The sequence below is a fragment of the Bombina bombina genome, chromosome 11 (genome assembly GCF_027579735.1).
Source record: "Bombina bombina isolate aBomBom1 chromosome 11, aBomBom1.pri, whole genome shotgun sequence".
Lineage (NCBI taxonomy): Eukaryota > Metazoa > Chordata > Amphibia > Anura > Bombinatoridae > Bombina > Bombina bombina.
This window is the reverse complement of record NC_069509.1, coordinates 168,323,632-168,342,387: the sequence shown is the minus strand read 5'-3', so window position 1 is coordinate 168,342,387 and position 18,756 is coordinate 168,323,632. Positions and strand designations below refer to the sequence as shown.

General features: G+C 43.3%; 1 protein-coding gene across 1 annotated transcript in view; it reads left to right on the top strand.

Annotated features, from left to right (window-relative positions):
- Positions 1–18,756, top strand: part of DNAH3 (dynein axonemal heavy chain 3) — a 611,780-nt gene that overhangs the window by 48,314 nt on the left and 544,710 nt on the right. Inside the window, exon 6 of the mRNA XM_053694256.1 lies at positions 15,071–15,260. Coding sequence (XP_053550231.1) covers positions 15,071–15,260 — 190 coding nt within the window. The remainder of the gene's footprint in view (positions 1–15,070; positions 15,261–18,756) is intronic.

Here is an 18,756-nt window from a genome sequence, read left to right as displayed (position 1 = left end):
CTACTCCATTGACTGAAATACTTGACAAGCTTAGAACACTTAAGCTAGCTAATTCTTTTGTTTCTGACGCCATTGTTCATTTGACTAAACTAACGGCTAAGAATTCTGGATTCGCCATCCAGGCGCGTAGGGCGCTATGGCTTAAATCTTGGTCAGCTGACGTGACTTCAAAGTCTAAATTACTTAACATTCCCTTCAAGGGGCAGACCCTATTCGGGCCTGGTTTGAAGGAAATTATTGCTGACATTACTGGAGGTAAGGGTCATACCCTTCCTCAAGACAGGGCCAAATCAAAGGCCAAACAGTCTAATTTTCATGCCTTTCGAAACTTCAAGGCAGGTGCAGCATCAACTTCCTCTGCTACAAGACAAGAGGGAACTTTTGCTCAATCCAAGCCGGGCTGGAAAACTAACCAGTCCTGGAACAAAGGCAAGCAGGCCAGAAAGCCTGCTGCTGCCTCTAAGACAGCATGAAGGAACAGCCCCCTATCCGGTAACGGATCTAGTAGGGGGCAGACTTTCTCTCTTCGCCCAGGCGTGGGCAAGAGATGTTCAGGATCCCTGGGCGTTGGAGATCATATCTCAGGGATATCTTCTGGACTTCAAAGCTTCCCCTCCTCAAGGGAGATTTCACCTTTCGAGATTATCTGTAAACCAGATAAAGAAAGAGGCATTCTTACGCTGTGTGCAAGACCTCCTAGTTATGGGAGTGATCTGTCCAGTTCCACAGTCGGAACAGGGACAGGGTTTTTATTCAAATCTGTTTGTGGTTCCCAAAAAAGAGGGAACCTTCAGACCCATTTTGGATCTAAAGATCTTAAACAAGTTCCTCAGAGTTCCATTGTTCAAAATGGAAACTATTCGGACCATCCTATCTATGATCCAGGAGGGTCAGTACATAACCACAGTGGATTTAAAGGATGCTTACCTTCACATACCGATTCACAAAGATCATCATCGGTTCCTACGGTTTGCCTTTCTGGACAGGCATTACCAATTTGTGGCTCTTCCCTTCGGGTTAGCTACAGCTCCAAGAATCTTTACAAAGGTTCTGGGATCGCTTCTGGCGGTCCTAAAACCGCGAGGTATATCAGAGGCCCCTTATCTGGACGACATCCTGATACAGGCGTCAAGCTTTCAGATTGCCAAGTCACATACGGACATAGTTCTGGCATTTCTCAGGTCACATGTGTGGAAGGTGAACAAGGAAAAGAGTTCTCTATCCCCACTCACAAGAGTCTCCTTCCTAGGGACTCTGATAGATTCTGTAAAAATGAAGATTTACCTGACAGAATCCAGGTTATCAAAGCTTCTAAAATCTTGCCGTGTTCTTCATTCTATTCCGCGCCCTTCGGTGGCTCAGTGTATGGAAGTAATCGGCTTGATGGTAGCGGCGATGGACATAGTGCCATTTGCGCGACTACATCTCAGACCGCTGCAACTATGCATGCTCAGTCAGTGGAATGGGGATTACACAGATTTGTCCCCTCTGCTAAATCTAGATCAAGAGACCAGAGATTCTCTTCTCTGGTGGCTATCTCGGGTCCATCTGTCCAAAAGTATGACCTTTCGCTGGCCAGATTGGACAATTGTAACAACAGATGCCAGCCTTCTAGGTTGGGGTGCAGTCTGGAATTCCCTGAAGGCTCAGGGATTGTGGACTCAGGAGGAGAAACTCCTCCCAATAAATATTCTGGAGTTAAGAGCAATATTCAATGCTCTTCTAGCTTGGCCTCAGTTAGCAACCCTGAGGTTTATCAGATTTCAGTCGGACAACATCACGACTGTGGCTTACATCAACCATCAAGGGGGAACCAGGAGTTCCCTAGCGATGTTAGAAGTCTCCATGATAATTCGCTGGGCAGAGACTCACTCTTGCCACCTATCAGCAATCCATATCCCAGGTGTAGAGAACTGGGAGGCGGATTTTCTAAGTCATCAGACTTTTCATCCGGGGGAGTGGGAACTCCATCTGGAGGTGTTTGCTCAATTGGTTCATCGTTGGGGCAAACCAGAACTAGATCTCATGGCGTCTCGCCAGAACGCCAAGCTTCCCTGTTACGGATCCAGGTCCAGGGACCCAGAAGCGGCACTGATAGATGCTCTAGCAGCGCCTTGGTTCTTCAACCTGGCTTATGTGTTTCCACCGTTTCCTCTGCTCCCTCGACTGATTGCCAAAATCAAACAGGAGAGAGCATCGGTGATCTTGATAGCGCCTGCGTGGCCACGCAGGACCTGGTATGCAGACCTAGTGGACATGTCATCCTTTCCACCATGGACCCTCTGAGACAAGACCTTCTACTACAAGGTCCTTTCAATCATCCGAATCTAATTTCTCTGAGACTGACTGCATGGAGATTGAACGCTTGATTTTATCAAAGCGTGGCTTCTCCGAGTCAGTCATTGATACCCTTATACAGGCACGAAAGCCTGTCACCAAGAAAATCTACCATAAGATATGGCGTAAATACCTTTATTGGTGTGAATCCAAGAATTACTCATGGAGTAAGGTTAGGATTCCTATGATATTGTCCTTTCCCCAAGAGGGTTTGGAAAAAGGATTATCAGTTAGTTCTTTAAAGGGACAGATTTCTGCTCTGTCTATTCTTTTGCACAAGCGTCTGGCAGAAGTTCCAGACGTTCAAGCTTTTTGTCAGGCTTTGGTTAGAATTAAGCCTGTGTTTAAACCTGTTGCTCCCCCATGGAGCTTAAACTTGGTTCTTAAAGTTCTTCAAGGGGTTCCGTTTGAACCCCTTCATTCCATTGATATCAAACTTTTATCTTGGAAAGTTCTGTTTTTGATGGCTATTTCCTCGGCTTGGAGAGTCTCTGAGTTATCTGCCTTACAATGTGATTCTCCTTATCTGATTTTCCATTCAGATAAAGTAGTTCTGCGTACCAAACCTGGGTTTTTACCTAAGGTGGTTTCTAACAAGAATATCAATCAAGAGATTGTTGTTCCATCATTGTGTCCTAATCCTTCTTCAAAGAAGGAACGCCTTTTACATAATCTGGACGTGGTCCGTGCTTTAAAGTTTTACTTACAAGCTACTAAAGATTTTCGCCAAACATCTTCTCTGTTTGTTGTTTACTCTGGACAGAGGAGAGGTCAAAAAGCTTCGGCAACCTCTCTTTCTTTTTGGCTTCGGAGCGTAATACGCTTAGCCTATGAGACTGCTGGACAGCAGCCCCCTGAAAGGATTACAACTCATTCTACTAGAGCTGTGGCTTCCACCTGGGCCTTTAAAAATGAGGCTTCTGTTGAACAGATTTGCAAGGCGGCGACTTGGTCTTCGCTTCATACATTTTCTAAATTTTACAAATTTGATTCTTTTGCTTCTTCGGAGGCTATTTTTGGGAGAAAGGTTCTACAGGCAGTGGTTCCTTCCATTTAAGCCTGCCTTGTCCCTCCCTTCATCCGTGTACTTTAGCTTTGGTATTGGTATCCCACAAGTAATGGATGATCCGTGGACTGGATACACCTTACAAGAGAAAACATAATTTATGCTTACCTGATAAATTTATTTCTCTTGTGGTGTATCCAGTCCACGACCCGCCCTGTCTTTTTAAGGCAGGTCTAAATTTTAATTTAAACTACAGTCACCACTGCACCCTATGGTTTCTCCTTTCTCGGCTTGTTTCGGTCGAATTACTGGATATGGCAGTTAGGGGAGGAGCTATATAGCAGCTCTGCTGTGGGTGATCCTCTTGCAACTTCCTGTTGGGAAGGAGAATATCCCACAAGTAATGGATGATCCGTGGACTGGATACACCACAAGAGAAATAAATTTATCAGGTAAGCATAAATTATGTTTTCCTATTTTCTTCTATTATCTAATTATCCTTTGTTGAAAAGCACACCTAGGTAGGCTCAGAAGCAGCAATGCACTACTGAGAGCTAGTTGCTGATTGGTGGCTTAACATACAGTATATGCTTTTTTGCCATTGGCTTACCTGATGTTTTAAGCTAGCTTCAAGTAGGGCTAGAAAATGAAGCAAATTTAATAATAAATTAGAAAGTTGTTTAAAAAGATATGTTCTATCTGAATCATAACAGAAACGTTTGGGGTTTGATATCCCTTTAAGTATGTAATGTATACACCTTTATGTATGGTGAGTGTATTCTTGCTTGAATGGAAGATGTTTAGTTTCATTCGGCCAGATTACGAGTTTTGTGTTATGAGGGGTGCGGTACTAACTTGCGCGTTATTGTCACCGCTCACTTACCTACAGCGCTGGTATTACAGATTTTCCTAAACCCGGCGTTAAAAGGCAAGAAGTGAGCGTAGAGCAAAATTGTGCTCCATACCGCACTCCAATACCAGCGCTGCTTAAGTCAGCGGTGAGCTGGTTGTACGTGTTCGTGCACGATTTCCCCATAGAAATCAATGGGGAGAGCCGGCTGAGAAAAAGTCTAACACCTGCCAAAAAGCAGCGTAAAGCTCAGTAACGCAGCCCCATTGATTCCTATGGGGAAACACATTTTATGTTTACACCTAGAACCCTAACATGAACCCCAAGTCTAAACACCCCTAATCTTACACTTATTAACCCCAACATCGCCGACACCTACATTATACTTATTAACCCCTAATCTGCCGCTTTGGACATCGCCGACACCTACATTATACTTATTAACCCCTAATCTCCCGCCCCCAATGCCGCCGCAACCTACCTACACTTATTAACCTCTAATCTGCCGCCCCCAATGTCGCCGCCACTATAATAAACATATTAACCCCTAATCTGCCACCTACCTACATCACCTAACATCACCGCCACCTACCTACATTTATTACAAGATCTTTAAACTAATTACACCTAATCTAATAGCCCTATCAAAATAAAAAAGCCCACCCAAAATAAAATAAAAACCCTAGCCTAAAATAAACTACCAATAGCCCTTAAAAGGGCCTTTTGCAGGGCATTGCCCCAAAAAAATCCGCTTTTTTACCTGTAATAAAAAATACAAACAACCCCCCCAACAGTAAAACCCACCACTCACACAACCAACCCCCCAAATAAAACCCTAACTAAAAAAACCTAAGCTCCCCATTTCCCTGTAAAGGGCATTTGGATGAGCATTGCCCTTGAAAGGGCATTTAGCTCTATTGCGGCCCAAAGCCCTAACCTAAAAATAAAACCCACCCAATACACCCTTAAAAAATCCTAACACTAACCCCCGAAGATCCACTTACCGGGTGAAGTCTTCATCCAAGCGGCAAGATATCCTCAACTAAGCCGGCAGAAGTGGTCCTCCAGACGGGCAGAAGTGGTCCTACAGACGGCCAGAAGTCCTCACCCAGAAGGCATCTTTTATCTTCATCCTTCAAGACATCCGGCGCGGAGCATCCTCTTCAATTGACGGCTTCTTCTGGAATGAATGTTTCTTTAAGTGACGTCATCCAAGATGGAGTCCCTTAGATTCCGATTGGCTGATAGAATTCTATCAGCCAATCAGAATAAATTTTGAAATATCCGATTGGCTGATTCAATCAGCCAATAGGATTGAAAATCAGCCAATTGGAATCTAAGGGACGCCATCTTGGATGACGTCACTTAAAGAAACATTCATTCCAGAAGAAGCCGTCGATTGAAGAGGATGCTCCGCGCTGGATGTCTTGAAGATGGAGCCGCTCCGCGTCGGAAGGATGAAGATAGAAGATGCCGTCTGTGTGAAGACTTCTGCCCGTCTGGAGGACCACTTCTGCCGGCTTCGTTGAGGACATCTTGCCGCTTGGATGAAGACTTCTCCCGGTAAGTGGATCTTCGGGGGTTAGTGTTAGGATTTTTTAAGGGTGTATTGGGTGGGTTTTATTTTTAGGTTAGGGCTTTGGGCCGCAATAGAGCTAAATGCCATTTTAAGGGCAATGCCCATCCAAATGCCTTTTTCAGGGCAATGTGGAGCTTATGTTTTTTTAGTTAGGGTTTTATTTGGGGGTTGGTTATGTGGGTGGTGGGTTTTACTGTTGGGGGGGGTTGTTTGTATTTTTTTTTACAGGTAAAAGAGCGGATTTCTTTGGGGCAATGTCCCGCAAAAGGCCCTTTTAAGGGCTAATGGTAGTTTAGTTTAGGCTAGGTTTTTTTTTTTATTATGGGTGGGCTTTTTTTATTTTGATAGGGCTATTAGATTAGGTGTAATTAGTTTAAAGATCTTGTAATTTGTTTTTTATTTTATGTAATTTAGTGTTTGTTTTTGTAATTTAGCTAATTGTTTTGAATTTAGTTAATTGTATTTAATTTAGGGAATTTATTTAATTGTACGGTTAGGTGTTAGTGTAAGACAGGTTAGGTTTTATTTTACAGGTAAATTTGTATTTATTTTAGCTAGGTAGTTATTAAATAGTTAATAACTATTTAGTAACGATTCTACCTAGTTAAAATAAATACAAACTTGCCTGTAAAAAAAAAAAGTAAACCCTAGGCTAGCTACAATGTAACTATTAGTTATATTGTAGCTAGATTAGGGTTTATTTTATAGGTAAGTATTTAGTTTTAAATAGGAATTATTTAGGTAATGATAGTTAATTTAGGTAATGAAAATTTTATTTAGATTTATTTTAATTATATTTAAGTTAGGGGGGTTAGGGTTAGACTTAGATTTAGGGGTTAATAAATTTAATATAGTGGCGGCGACGTTGGGGGTGGCAGATTAGGGGTTAATAAATGTAGGTAGGTGGCGGCGATGTTAGGGACAGCAGATTAGGGGTTAATAATATTTAACTAATGTTTGCGAGGCGGGAGTGCGGCGGTTTAGGGGTTAATATGTTTATTATAGTGGCAGTGATGTGCGGAGCGGCAGATTAGGGGTTAATAGTGTAATTTTAGTGTTTGCGATGTGGAAGGGCCTCGGTTTATGGGTTAATAGGTAGTTTATGGGTGTTAGTGTACTTTTTAGCACTTTAGTTATGAGTTTTATGCTACAGCGTTGTAGTGTAAAACTCATAACTACTGACTTTAAAATGCGGTACGAATCTTGATGGGATAGGGTGTACCGCTCACCTTTTGGCCCCCCAGGACAAGCTCATAATACCGGCGCTATGGAAGTCCCATAGAATAAAGACTATATGCAATTTGGATAAATTGATTTGCGGTAAGGCCAAAAAAGTGTGCAGTGCCCCTAAATCTGCAAGACTCGTAATACCAGCGGTAGTAAAAAAGCAGTGTTATGAGGCTTAACGCTGCTTTTTTACTCATAACGCAAGACTCGTAATCTAGCCGATTGTTTTTATGGTTAAATTGAGGTATTTGCAGCAATAAACTAATTGTGTGCTTAAGTGAGTTTGTGCCTTGTTTTTAAATGACTGTTTTGTAAGATATGTTACAGAACAGGAAACTACTAGTCTCATAATCTTCTAAAGAAAAAAAAAAAACATAAAAAAGATCAAATGAGACCGGTTATAATTATTGGTCTTTTCGCAAGATCATAAGACTTAGGGGTAGATTTATCATACCCCGGCCAGACATGATTCGCTGTAGCGAATCATGTTCGTCCTGCATCGCTAAATGCAGACAGCATACGCTGTCAGCATTTAACATTGCACAAACAGTTTCGGTGAACTGCTTGTGCAATACCGCCCCCTGTAGATTCACACCCAATTGGCTGCTAGCATGGGGTGTCAATCAACCTGATCGTATTTGATCGGGCGAATTGATGTCTGCAGCCTCAGAGGCAGCTGACGAGTTAAGGAGCAGCGGTCTTAAGACTGCTTCTTCTTAATTCCTGTTTCTGGCGAGCCTGAAGACTCGTGCGGAAACAGTTGGGGCCGATACAGGGGTTGGTAAATCGGCCCTTTAGTCTATATAATGATTTCATGTTGTTTTTCCAGTGTTTGTCATTTCTTTATTTTTTTATTGCTTCTTATTCTGCCTCTCTTCTTCTTGTCAAGCTTATTTCTCTTTCTCTTTCCTACCTTATCTCTCTTTTCTTGTCTTTCTTATCTTTTCTGCAGCGTATTCTTCTTTTGGCATTCATGTTTCTCTTCTGCTTGCCCCACTCTAATTCCTTGGTTTTCTCTCTGCAACTTCTCATGCTGGAAAGTTATTGTTGCCTTCCATTCGCTCTGCTTTAGCCTCGTTATCTGTTTCGTGCATCTCCTGTTAACACTTTCTGCTTTTTGTCTCTACCTTTCCAGCTAGAACTTCCTTGTCGTCTTTCACACATTTGTCCATCTAGAACTTCTTCCTAGCTACCATTTGATAGTTTTTACTTTGTCCTACATTCTGATTGTCTGTTCTGTGCTTGTCCTGATGGGCATTCCTAGTTGTCTCCCTCTTGCTTGTCCTTCTTGTTTAAACTATGACAGGGTTATTTTAGCAAACATGCAAATCCTATGTGAGCAACAGCCTTTTTTGAAATAGCTTCCTTAGATCTAATATTATAGGGACAGTCAACACCAGAATTTTTGTTGTTTAAAAAGAAAGATAATCCCTTTATTACCCATTCCCCAGCTTTGCATAACCAGCACAGTTATATTAATATACTTTTTACCTCTGTAATTACCTTGTATCTAAGCCTCTGCAGACTGCCCCCTTATTCCAGTTCTTTTGACAGACCTGCAGTTTAGCCAATCAGTGCTCACTCCTAGGTCACTTCACTTGCATGAGCTCAATGTTATCTGTATGAAACACATGAACTAATGCCCTCTAGTGGTCAAAATGCATTCAGATTAGAGGCAGTCTTCAAGGTCTAAGAAATTAGCATATGAACCTCCTAGGTTTAGTTTTCAACTAAGAATACCAAGTGAACAAAGCAAAATTGGTGATAAAATTATATTGGGAAGTTGTTTAAAATTTCCTATTTAAATCATGAAAGTTTTTTTGGAACTTGACTGTCCCTTTAACTTAGAGATTTATGTCTTTCACATGCCCCTTAGTACCAGTCTTGGAGTATGCAGAGATAATGATAGGGCCATATGCTTGCCTGTCACTTAGGTGCGTGTACAGTGAGTATGCGGCAATCATCTCTGTGCTCCCTGATTGGCACTATGGGCATTAAAAAGATTCTGAGCCCCAAGTTAATTTCTCCAACATTGGTGTGTCCGGTCCACGGCGTCATCCTTACTTGTGGGAATATCTCTTCCCCAACAGGAAATGGCAAAGAGTCCCAGCAAAGCTGGCCATATAGTCCCTCCTAGGCTCCGCCCACCCCAGTCATTCTCTTTGCCGTTGCACAGGCAACATCTCCACGGAGATGGTTAAGAGTTTTTTGGTGTTTATATGTAGTTTTTATTCTTCTATCAAGTGTTTGTTATTTTAAAATAGTGCTGGTATGTACTATTTGCTCTGAAACAGAAAAGGATGAAGATTTCTGTTTGTGAGAGGAAGATGATTTTAGCAGACAGTAACTGAAATCGATTGCTGTTTCCACATAGGACTTCAGTTGGGGGAAACAGTTAGCAGACTTTTCTGCTTAAGGTATGACTAGCCATATTTCTAACAAGACGATGTAATGCTGGAAGGCTGTCATTTCCCCTCATGGGGACCGGTAAGCCATTTTCTTAGTCAAGCAAACAGAATAAAGGGCTTAATATGGGCTATAAAACTGGTAGACACTTTTATGGGCTAAATCGATTGCTTTATTTGGGCATTTTATACATGTTTATGCTGATAATTCACATTTATAAACTTGGGGAACGTTTTTTAACGGCAGGCACTATGTTAGACACCTTTTCCAGTCAGGGAGGGCCTTCCCAGTTGTAGGCTGAGCCTCATTTTCGCGCCATTACTGCGCAGTTGTTTTTGAGAGCAAGACATGCAGATGCATGTGTGAGGATCTGAAAGTAGCTGGAAAAGTTTCTAGAAGGCGTCACTTGGTATCGTATTCCCCTCAGGGCTTGGTTAGGTCACAGCAAAGGCTATAGCTGGGACTGTATAGGGGTTAAATTTATAAACGGCTCCGGTTCCGTTATTTTAGGGGATAAAGCTCTGAAAATTGGTGTGCAATACTCTTAATGCTTTAAGACACTGTGGTGAAATTTTGGTAATTTTTGAACAATTCCTTCATACTTTTTCACATATTCAGTAATAAAGTGTTTTCTGTTTAAAATTTAAAGAGACAGTAACGGTTTTGTTTTAAAACGTTTTTTGTGCTTTATTGACAAGTTTAAGCCTGTTTAACATGTCTGTGCCTTCGGATAAGCTATGTTCTATATGTATGAAAGCCAATGTGTCTCCCCATTTAAATTTGTGTGATAATTGTGCCATAGCGTCCAAACAAAGTAAGGACAGTTCTGCCACAGATAATGAAATTGCCCAAGATGATTCCTCAGATGAGGGGAGTAAACATGATACTACATCATCTCCTACTGTGTCTACACCAGTTTTGCCCACGTAGGAGGCCCCTAGTACATCTAGCGCGCCAATGCTTATTACCATGCAACAATTGACGGCTGTAATGGATAACTCCATAGCAAATATTTTATCCAAAATGCCTACATATCAGAGAAAGCGCGATTGCTCTGTTTTAAACACTGAAGAGCAGGAGGGCGCTGATGATAATTGTTCTGTCATACCCTCACACCAATCTGAAGTGGCCATGAGGGAGGTTTTGTCAGATGGGGAAATTTCAGATTCAGAAAAAAATTCTCAACAAGCTGAACCTGATGTTGTGAAATTTAAATTTAAATTAGAACATCTCCGCGCACTGCTTAAAGAGGTGTTATCTACTCTGGATGATTGTGACAACTTGGTCATTCCAGAGAAATTATGTAAGATGGACAAGTTCCTAGAGGTTCCGGTGCACCCCAACGCTTTTCCTATACCCAAGCGGGTGGCGGACATAGTGAATAAGGAGTGGGAAAAGCCCGGCATACCTTTTGTTCCCCCCCCTATATTTAAGAAATTATTTCCTATGGTCGACCCCAGAAAGGACTTATGGCAGACAGTCCCTAAGGTCGAGGGGGCAGTTTCTACTCTAAACAAGCGCACTACTATTCCTATCGAGGATAGTTGTGCTTTCAAAGATCCTATGGATAAAAAATTGGAGGGTTTGCTAAAAAAGATTTTTGTACAGCAAGGTTACCTTCTACAACCCATTTCGTGCATTGTTCCTGTCACTACAGCAGCGTGGTTCTGGTTCGAGGAACTAGAAAAGTCGCTCAGTAGAGAGACTCCATATGAGGAGGTTATGGACAGAGTTCACGCACTTAAGTTGGCTAACTCTTTTATTTTAGATGCCGCTTTGCAATTAGCTAGATTAGCGGCGAAAAATTCAGGGTTTGCAATCGTGGCGCGCAGAGCGCTTTGGCTAAAGTCTTGGTCAGCGGATGTGTCATCCAAGACAAAATTGCTTAACATCCCTTTCAAAGGTAAAACTCTATTTGGACCAGAATTGAAAGAGATTATCTCAGACATCACTGGGGGAAAGGGCCACGCCCTTCCACAAGATAGGCCTTTCAAGGCCAAGAATAAGTCTAATTTTCGTTCCTTTCGCAATTTCAGGAACGGACCGGCCTCTAATTCTGCATCCTCTAAGCAAGAGGGTAATGCCTCACAACCCAAACCAGCCTGGAAACCGATGCAAGGCTGGAACAAGGGTAAGCAGGCCAAGAAGCCTGCTGCTGCTAACAAAACAGCATGAAGGAGTAGCCCCCGATCCGGGACCGGATCTAGTAGGGGGCAGACTCTCTCTCTTTGCTCAGGCTTGGGCAAGAGATGTTCAGGATCCCTGGGCACTAGAAATAGTTTCTCAGGGTTATCTTCTGGAATTCAGGGAACTACCCCCAAGGGGAAGGTTCCACATGTCTCACTTATCCTTAAGCCAAATAAAGAGACAGGCGTTTTACATTGTGTAGAAGACCTGTTAAAGATGGGAGTGATACACCCAGTTCCAATAAAGGAACAAGGAATGGGATTTTATTCAAATCTGTTCATAGTTCCCAAAAAAGAGGGAACTTTCAGACCAATTTTGGATTTGAAGATCCTAAACAAATTTCTCAGGGTACCATCGTTCAAGATGGAAACCATTCGAACGATTCTACCCACTATCCAGGAAGGTCAATTTATGACTACCGTGGATCTAAAGGATGCGTACCTACATATTCCTATCCACAAAGAACATCATCAGTTCCTAAGGTTCGCCTTTCTGGACAAACATTACCAGTTTGTGGCCCACCCATTCGGGTTAGCCACTGCTCCAAGGATTTTCACAAAGGTACTAGGGTCCCTTCTAGCGGTTCTAAGACCGAGGGGCATTGCAGTAGTACCTTACTTGGACGACATTCTAATACAAGCGTCGTCCCTGTCAAAAGCAAAGGCTCATACAGACATCGTTCTGGCCTTTCTCAGATCACACGGATGGAAGGTGAACATAGAAAAAGTTCTTTGTCTCCGTCAACAAGAGTTCCCTTCTTGGGAACAATAATAGATTCCTTAGAAATGAGGATTTTTCTGACAGAGGTCAGAAAGTCAAAACTTTTAAGCACTTGTCAAGTTCTTCATTCTGTTCCACGTCCTTCCATAGCGCAGTGCATGGAAGTAGTAGGGTTGATGGTTGCAGCAATGGACATAGTTCCTTTTGCACAAATTCATCAAAGACCATTACAACTGTGCATGCTCAAACAGTGGAATGGGGACTATACAGACTTGTCTCCAATGATTCAGGTAGATCAGAAGACCAGAGATTCACTCCGTTGGTGGCTGACCCTGGACCATCTATCCCAGGGAATGAGCTTCCGCAGACCAGAGTGGGTCATTGTCACGACCGACGCCAGTCTAGTGGGCTGGGGCGCGGTCTGGGAATCCCTGAAAGCTCAGGGACTATGGTCTCGGGAAGAGTCTCTTCTCCCGATAAACATTCTGGAACTAAGAGCGATCTTCAATGCTCTCAGGGCTTGGCCTCAGCTAGCAAAGGCCAGATTCATAAGATTCCAATCAGACAACATGACGACCGTTGCGTATATCAATCATCAGGGGGGAACAAGGAGTTCCCTGGCGATGAAAGAAGTGACCAAAATAATTAAATGGGCGGAGGATCACTCCTGCCACCTATCTGCGATCCACATCCCAGGTGTGGAAAACTGGGAAGCGGATTATCTGAGTCGTCAGACATTCCATCCGGGGGAGTGGGAACTCCACCCGGAGATCTTTGCCCAACTAACTCAATTATGGGGCATTCCGGACATGGATCTGATGGCGTCTCGTCAGAACTTCAAGGTTCCTTGCTACGGGTCCAGATCCAGGGATCCCAAGGCGACTCTAGTAGATGCACTAGTAGCACCTTGGACCTTCAACCTAGCTTATGTATTTCCATCGTTTCTTCTCATTCCCAGGCTGGTAGCCAGGATCAAACAGGAGAGGGCCTCGGTGATCTTGATAGCTCCTGCGTGGCCACGCAGGACTTGGTATGCAGACCTGGTGAATATGTCATTGGTTCCACCATGGAAGCTACCTTTGAGACAGGACCTTCTTGTTCAGGGTCCATTCGAACATCCAAATCTGGTCTCCCTCCAGCTGACGGCTTGGAGATTGAACGCTTGATTCTATCAAAGCGTGGGTTTTCAGATTCTGTGATAGATACTCTGGTTCAGGCCAGAAAACCGGTAACTAGAAAGATTTACCATAAAATATGGAAAAGATATATCTGTTGGTGTGAATCCAAAGGATTCCCATGGAATAAGATAAAAATTCCTAAGATTCTCTCCTTTCTACAAGAAGATTTGGAGAAAGGATTATCTGCAAGTTCTCTAAAGGGACAGATCTCTGCTTTATCTGTCTTACTACACAAAAGACTGGCAGCTGTGCCAGATGTTCAAGCATTTGTTCAGGCTCTGGTTAGGATCAAGCCTGTTTACAGACCTTTGACTCCTCCCTGGAGTCTAAATCTAGTTCTTTCAGTTCTTCAAGGGGTTCCGTTTGAACCTCTACATTCCATAGATATTAAGTTACTATCTTGGAAAGTTTTGTTTTTGGTTGCTATTTCTTCTGCTAGAAGAGTTTCAGAGTTATCTGCTCTGCAGTGTTCTCCGCCCTATCTGGTGTTCCATGCAGATAAGGTGGTTTTGCGTACTAAGCCTGGTTTTCTTCCAAAGGTGTTTCTAACAAGAATATTAACCAGGAGATAGTTGTACCTTCTTTATGTCCGAATCCAGTTTCAAAGAAGGAACGTTTCTAACACAATTTGGACGTAGTCCGTGCTCTAAAATTCTATTTAGAGGCTACAAAAGATTTCAGACAAACATCTTCTTTGTTTGTTGTCTATTCTGGTAAAAGGAGAGGTCAAAAAGCAACTTCTACCTCTCTTTCCTTTTGGTTTAAAAGCATCATCCGATTGGCTTATGAGACTGCCGGACGGCAGCCTCCTGAAAGAATCACAGCTCACTCCACTAGGGCTGTGGCTTCCACATGGGCCTTCAAGAACGAGGCTTCTGTTGACCAGATATGTAAGGCAGCGACTTGGTCTTCACTGCACACTTTTGCCAAATTTTACAAATTTGATACTTTTGCTTCTTCGGAGGCTATTTTTGGGAGAAAGGTTTTGCAAGCCGTGGTGCATTCCGTTTAGGTAACCTGATTTGCTCCCTCCCTTCATACGTGTCCTAAAGCTTTGGTATTGGTTCCCACAAGTAAGGATGACGCCGTGGACCGGACACACCAATGTTGGAGAAAACAGAATTTATGCTTACCTGATAAATTACTTTCTCCAACGGTGTGTCCGGTCCACGGCCCGCCCTGGTTTTTTAATCAGGTCTGATGAATTATTTTCTCTAACTACAGTCACCACGGTACCATATGGTTTCTCCTATATTTTTCCTCCTGTCCGTCGGTCGAATGACTGGGGTGGGCGGAGCCTAGGAGGGACTATATGGCCAGCTTTGCTGGGACTCTTTGCCATTTCCTGTTGGGGAAGAGATATTCCCACAAGTAAGGATGACGCCGTGGACCGGACACACCGTTGGAGAAAGTAATTTATCAGGTAAGCATAAATTCTGTTTTCAGCTACAAGAAAGCTTTTTTTTAATACATATTTATGGAAAACTCACAGATGGAATGGAATCATGTTTTCATAAATATCACAACACGACTGTTATTCATGCTTTACATGCACAATAACAACTTTGGAATTCTTTCAGAGGTATTTTTTCTACATAAACCTTGGGATTCAGACAGAAATGCTGGCACATCAGGAGAAGGAACAGATGCACCGAATATTAGCCAATGTTCCCAACAAACTATCAAAAAATTCAGTGCTGGAGAAATTGATGAAAAATATAAAAGAGGAGATAGAATCTGATTATTACACGAGTCTAAGGAAAAGTATAGGTAAGATGACCTTTTTTTAAATTATTTTATAGGAAATGTATTTTAACCTTTATTATAATGTCTTAGATATTGCTAGTGATTAGTAACAGAAATAATTGGTTTATAATTAAATGGCTTTTAAGGTAAAACGAGAAGGAAAGGTAGAAAAATTGTGTTTTTGTGTAGGATTTTGGAGCAAACAAACATATTGGCCCATATTTATCAAGGTCTGTCGGACCTGATCCAACAGTGCGGATCAGGTCCAACAGAGCTCGCTGAATACGGCGAGCAATACGCTCGCCGTATTCAGCATTGCACCAGCAGCTCACAAGAGATGCTGGTGCAACGCCGCCCCCTGCAGACTCGCGGCCAATGGGCCGCCAGCAGGGGGGTGTCAATCAACCCGATCGTACTCGATCGGGTTGATTTCCGGCGATGTGTGTCCGCCTGCTCAGAGCAGGCAGACAGGTTATGGAGCAGCAGTCTTTGTGACCGCTGCTTCATAGCTGCTGTTTCTGGCGAGCTTGCAGGCTCGCCAGAAACACGGGGTTGATACATATGCCCCATTGTCTGCTATGTAAAATATGTCTTGCAGGTTCAGCAAGCAGGTAAGTGACTTATTCCTTGGATATATAAATATTTCTCGCATCTCAGAGCTGAATGCAAAACACTTTCCCTCTGCAGGACTCACTGACCTTTATTGAAAATGCTATGTCTCCAAATATGAGACAACGGGGTCGATTTATGAAATCATGAGACTGCTGCTCCTTAACTCCTCCACTACCTCTGAGGCAGCGGACAGCAATCATCCCGATCAGATACGAATGTGCAGGGGGCGGTATTGCGCAATCATTTCACGAGAAATGCTTGTGCAATGACAAATGCCGACAGCGTATTCTGTCGGCATTTATTGATGTGCGGCGGACATGATCCGCTACAACGGATCCTGTCTGCCCGCACAATGGTAAATCGGCCCCATATTGTCTAATGTATAAAACTAATGTGAATTGACCAAGAAAAGGAAATGAAAGGGAAAGGAAAGTCAAAATTAAACTTGCATGATTTAGATAGAACATGTAATTTTAAGACACTTTTAAATTCACTTACATTTTCAAATATGCTTCGTTCTCTTGGTATCCCTTGTTGAAAAATAATACACACATATCCGACACTAGTGGGAGCTGCTGCTGATTGGTGCCTGCACACATTTGTGTCTTGTGATTGGCTAACTTGATGTGTTAAGCTAGCTGCCAGTAGTGCAATGATGTTCATTTGGCAAACGTTGTCAATATAATTAAGCACATTTGATAATAGAAGTAAATTGGAAAGTTGTTTAAAATTGTATGTTCTATCTGAATCATGAAATACATTTTTGGGGTTTCTCGTCCCTTTAAACAAAACTAATCCCAAGTTAGAGTAATTTTTCTACTTTGGGCTATGTCCAACTTGATCAAGTCGAATGACTAAAGCCAACTAACCATTATTTTCTTCTTAAATGGGAAGAGTCCACAGCTGCATTCATTACTTTTGGGAATACAGAACCTGGCCACCAGGAAGAGGCAAAGACACCCCAGCCAAAGGCTTAAATACCTCCCCCACTTCCCTCATCCCCCAGTCATTCTTCCAAGGGAACAACAGTAGTAGAAATATCAGGGTGAAAAAAGGTGTCAACAACAGAACAAAAAGGAAAAATTACTGCCGCCTCATAGACAAAACACGGACGGGAGCTGTGCACTCTTCCCATTCTAGAGTACTCTCTTCTCCCGAATCAGGGAGCTTAGAGTGCATTGAGCCATCCGCCTCCGAGGTTTCCATGTCCTGTCAGGCGCATGCCCCAGACCCTTTCTCGGCTACGCAAGCAGGTGTCCCTATGGCCTTTACTCCCTCTCCGGAGGGTGGCTTGTTTCCTTCAGAGGTTACGGCACGGTTCCACATGTCTTAAGCTCATCGCTGTCTCATTTATATCTCCCAAGTGAAATATTTCTAAAATACTGTCCGTGTTCTGTTAACCAGGGCCCGTCGGGCGTGGGATCGCCTGATTCAGTTCTGCCTCCTGGGGAAGCATTTGCCTCTGAGGCCTCTCGGGCCCCAACCTCAGGGTCGGGGTGTTTCGTTGATCCGACGAGAGATGATTTTGCCTTTCGTTATGGGCTGGCAGGTCTTTGTGTTCTGTTAAGGCACGTTTTGGTGATGTTAGAGGATCCCAGTCCTAGTGGGCCGAGGGATTCGAGGCCTTAGATGCTGGATGGCAATTTGGATGCGATATTTGGGGATAAAGCCAATCTCCTTACCGTCTCCATTTTATTTTTTCTTTGTGTTTCGGTTCCAGTTCTGAGCTTGGGTGACTGGGGCCTCTGATCATGGCATTCTCATTCACCTTGAGCGTTAACCAGAGGGGTGCTGCCTTCTTTTATTTTTGATCCGGATGGATGTGTTTATTTTGTTTTTCTTAAGCTTATGTCTGTTAGATTTCCGTTTTTGAAAACATTCTTCTCTGGAACCGATACTTGCGATTTTGTGACCGCCTGGGCACTTCCACTTCCACGGATGTTGCACACTTTTTGAATGATAGAATTCTGTTTTCTAGTTCATTTATCGATCCTTCGGGTCGAATTTTCTTGGACCTTGGACAGTTCTGGAGTGTCTTTATTCCAGACAGGCACTGGTTAGACGCTTTTCTGCTGTCACCTGGGTTCATGTCACCCTCGTGGTGTTGATTTAATCCTGTCGGATTCTGAATGTCACTTGGCCTATGGATATGGACTCCAGACTCAGATCCTAATTCGAAGAGGCCTAGTGTGTAGATACAACGCCTTTGAATGGAGGGTTGTGTGTACCAATCTAAGGTTGTTTTTTTCTGGCTACTCGCCTGGGATACGGATCTGTCTTTCAGACGTCATCATGTTTCTTTCAGGTCCCTGGGGACTCAGAACCATAGGTCCCATTCCTTTGGAGTTAGGAGATGTGAGTGACCTATGTGGTCTAGAGTTGCGAGTGGTGAACGATTTACGTCTTCACTTGAGGTTCTTCCGGATGCCGACTCCTTTGCCTAATAATCATTTTCTTGCGGTGGCGGAGTCTCCTTCCTTCCCGCCTTGGGTGGGTCATCTGGTCTGGAAGCGCGGGCATGTCCTTCTTCCTTTGCTCTGAGTTGCGTTACTCTAAGAGGTGGAGTGCAGGGGTTTCCCTGCCTTCTGTGGGGAGCTGCAAGGCTTCCATCTTTTACCCTGTCAAAGGGGTTTTTGGAAGCTCGATCCTGCATCCTGCGGGATCTCTAGCTGTTGTCTCTTCCATATAATACCCTTGGTATGACCATGGTCTTCGACATTCAGGGTTATCTGCATCCTCATTGATAAGCTAGCCTTGGGGCTTAACAGTGGAAAGCCGAGGTCGGTTTCTGACGGTCGCCCTTCTGGGGTCAGGTAGCTGACCATTTATCCTCAATGCTCTGTTAGGGGCATCGTGGAGGGTGCTTATGTCTATCTCTCTGGGATGGCAAACAAGGTCCAGAATTCAC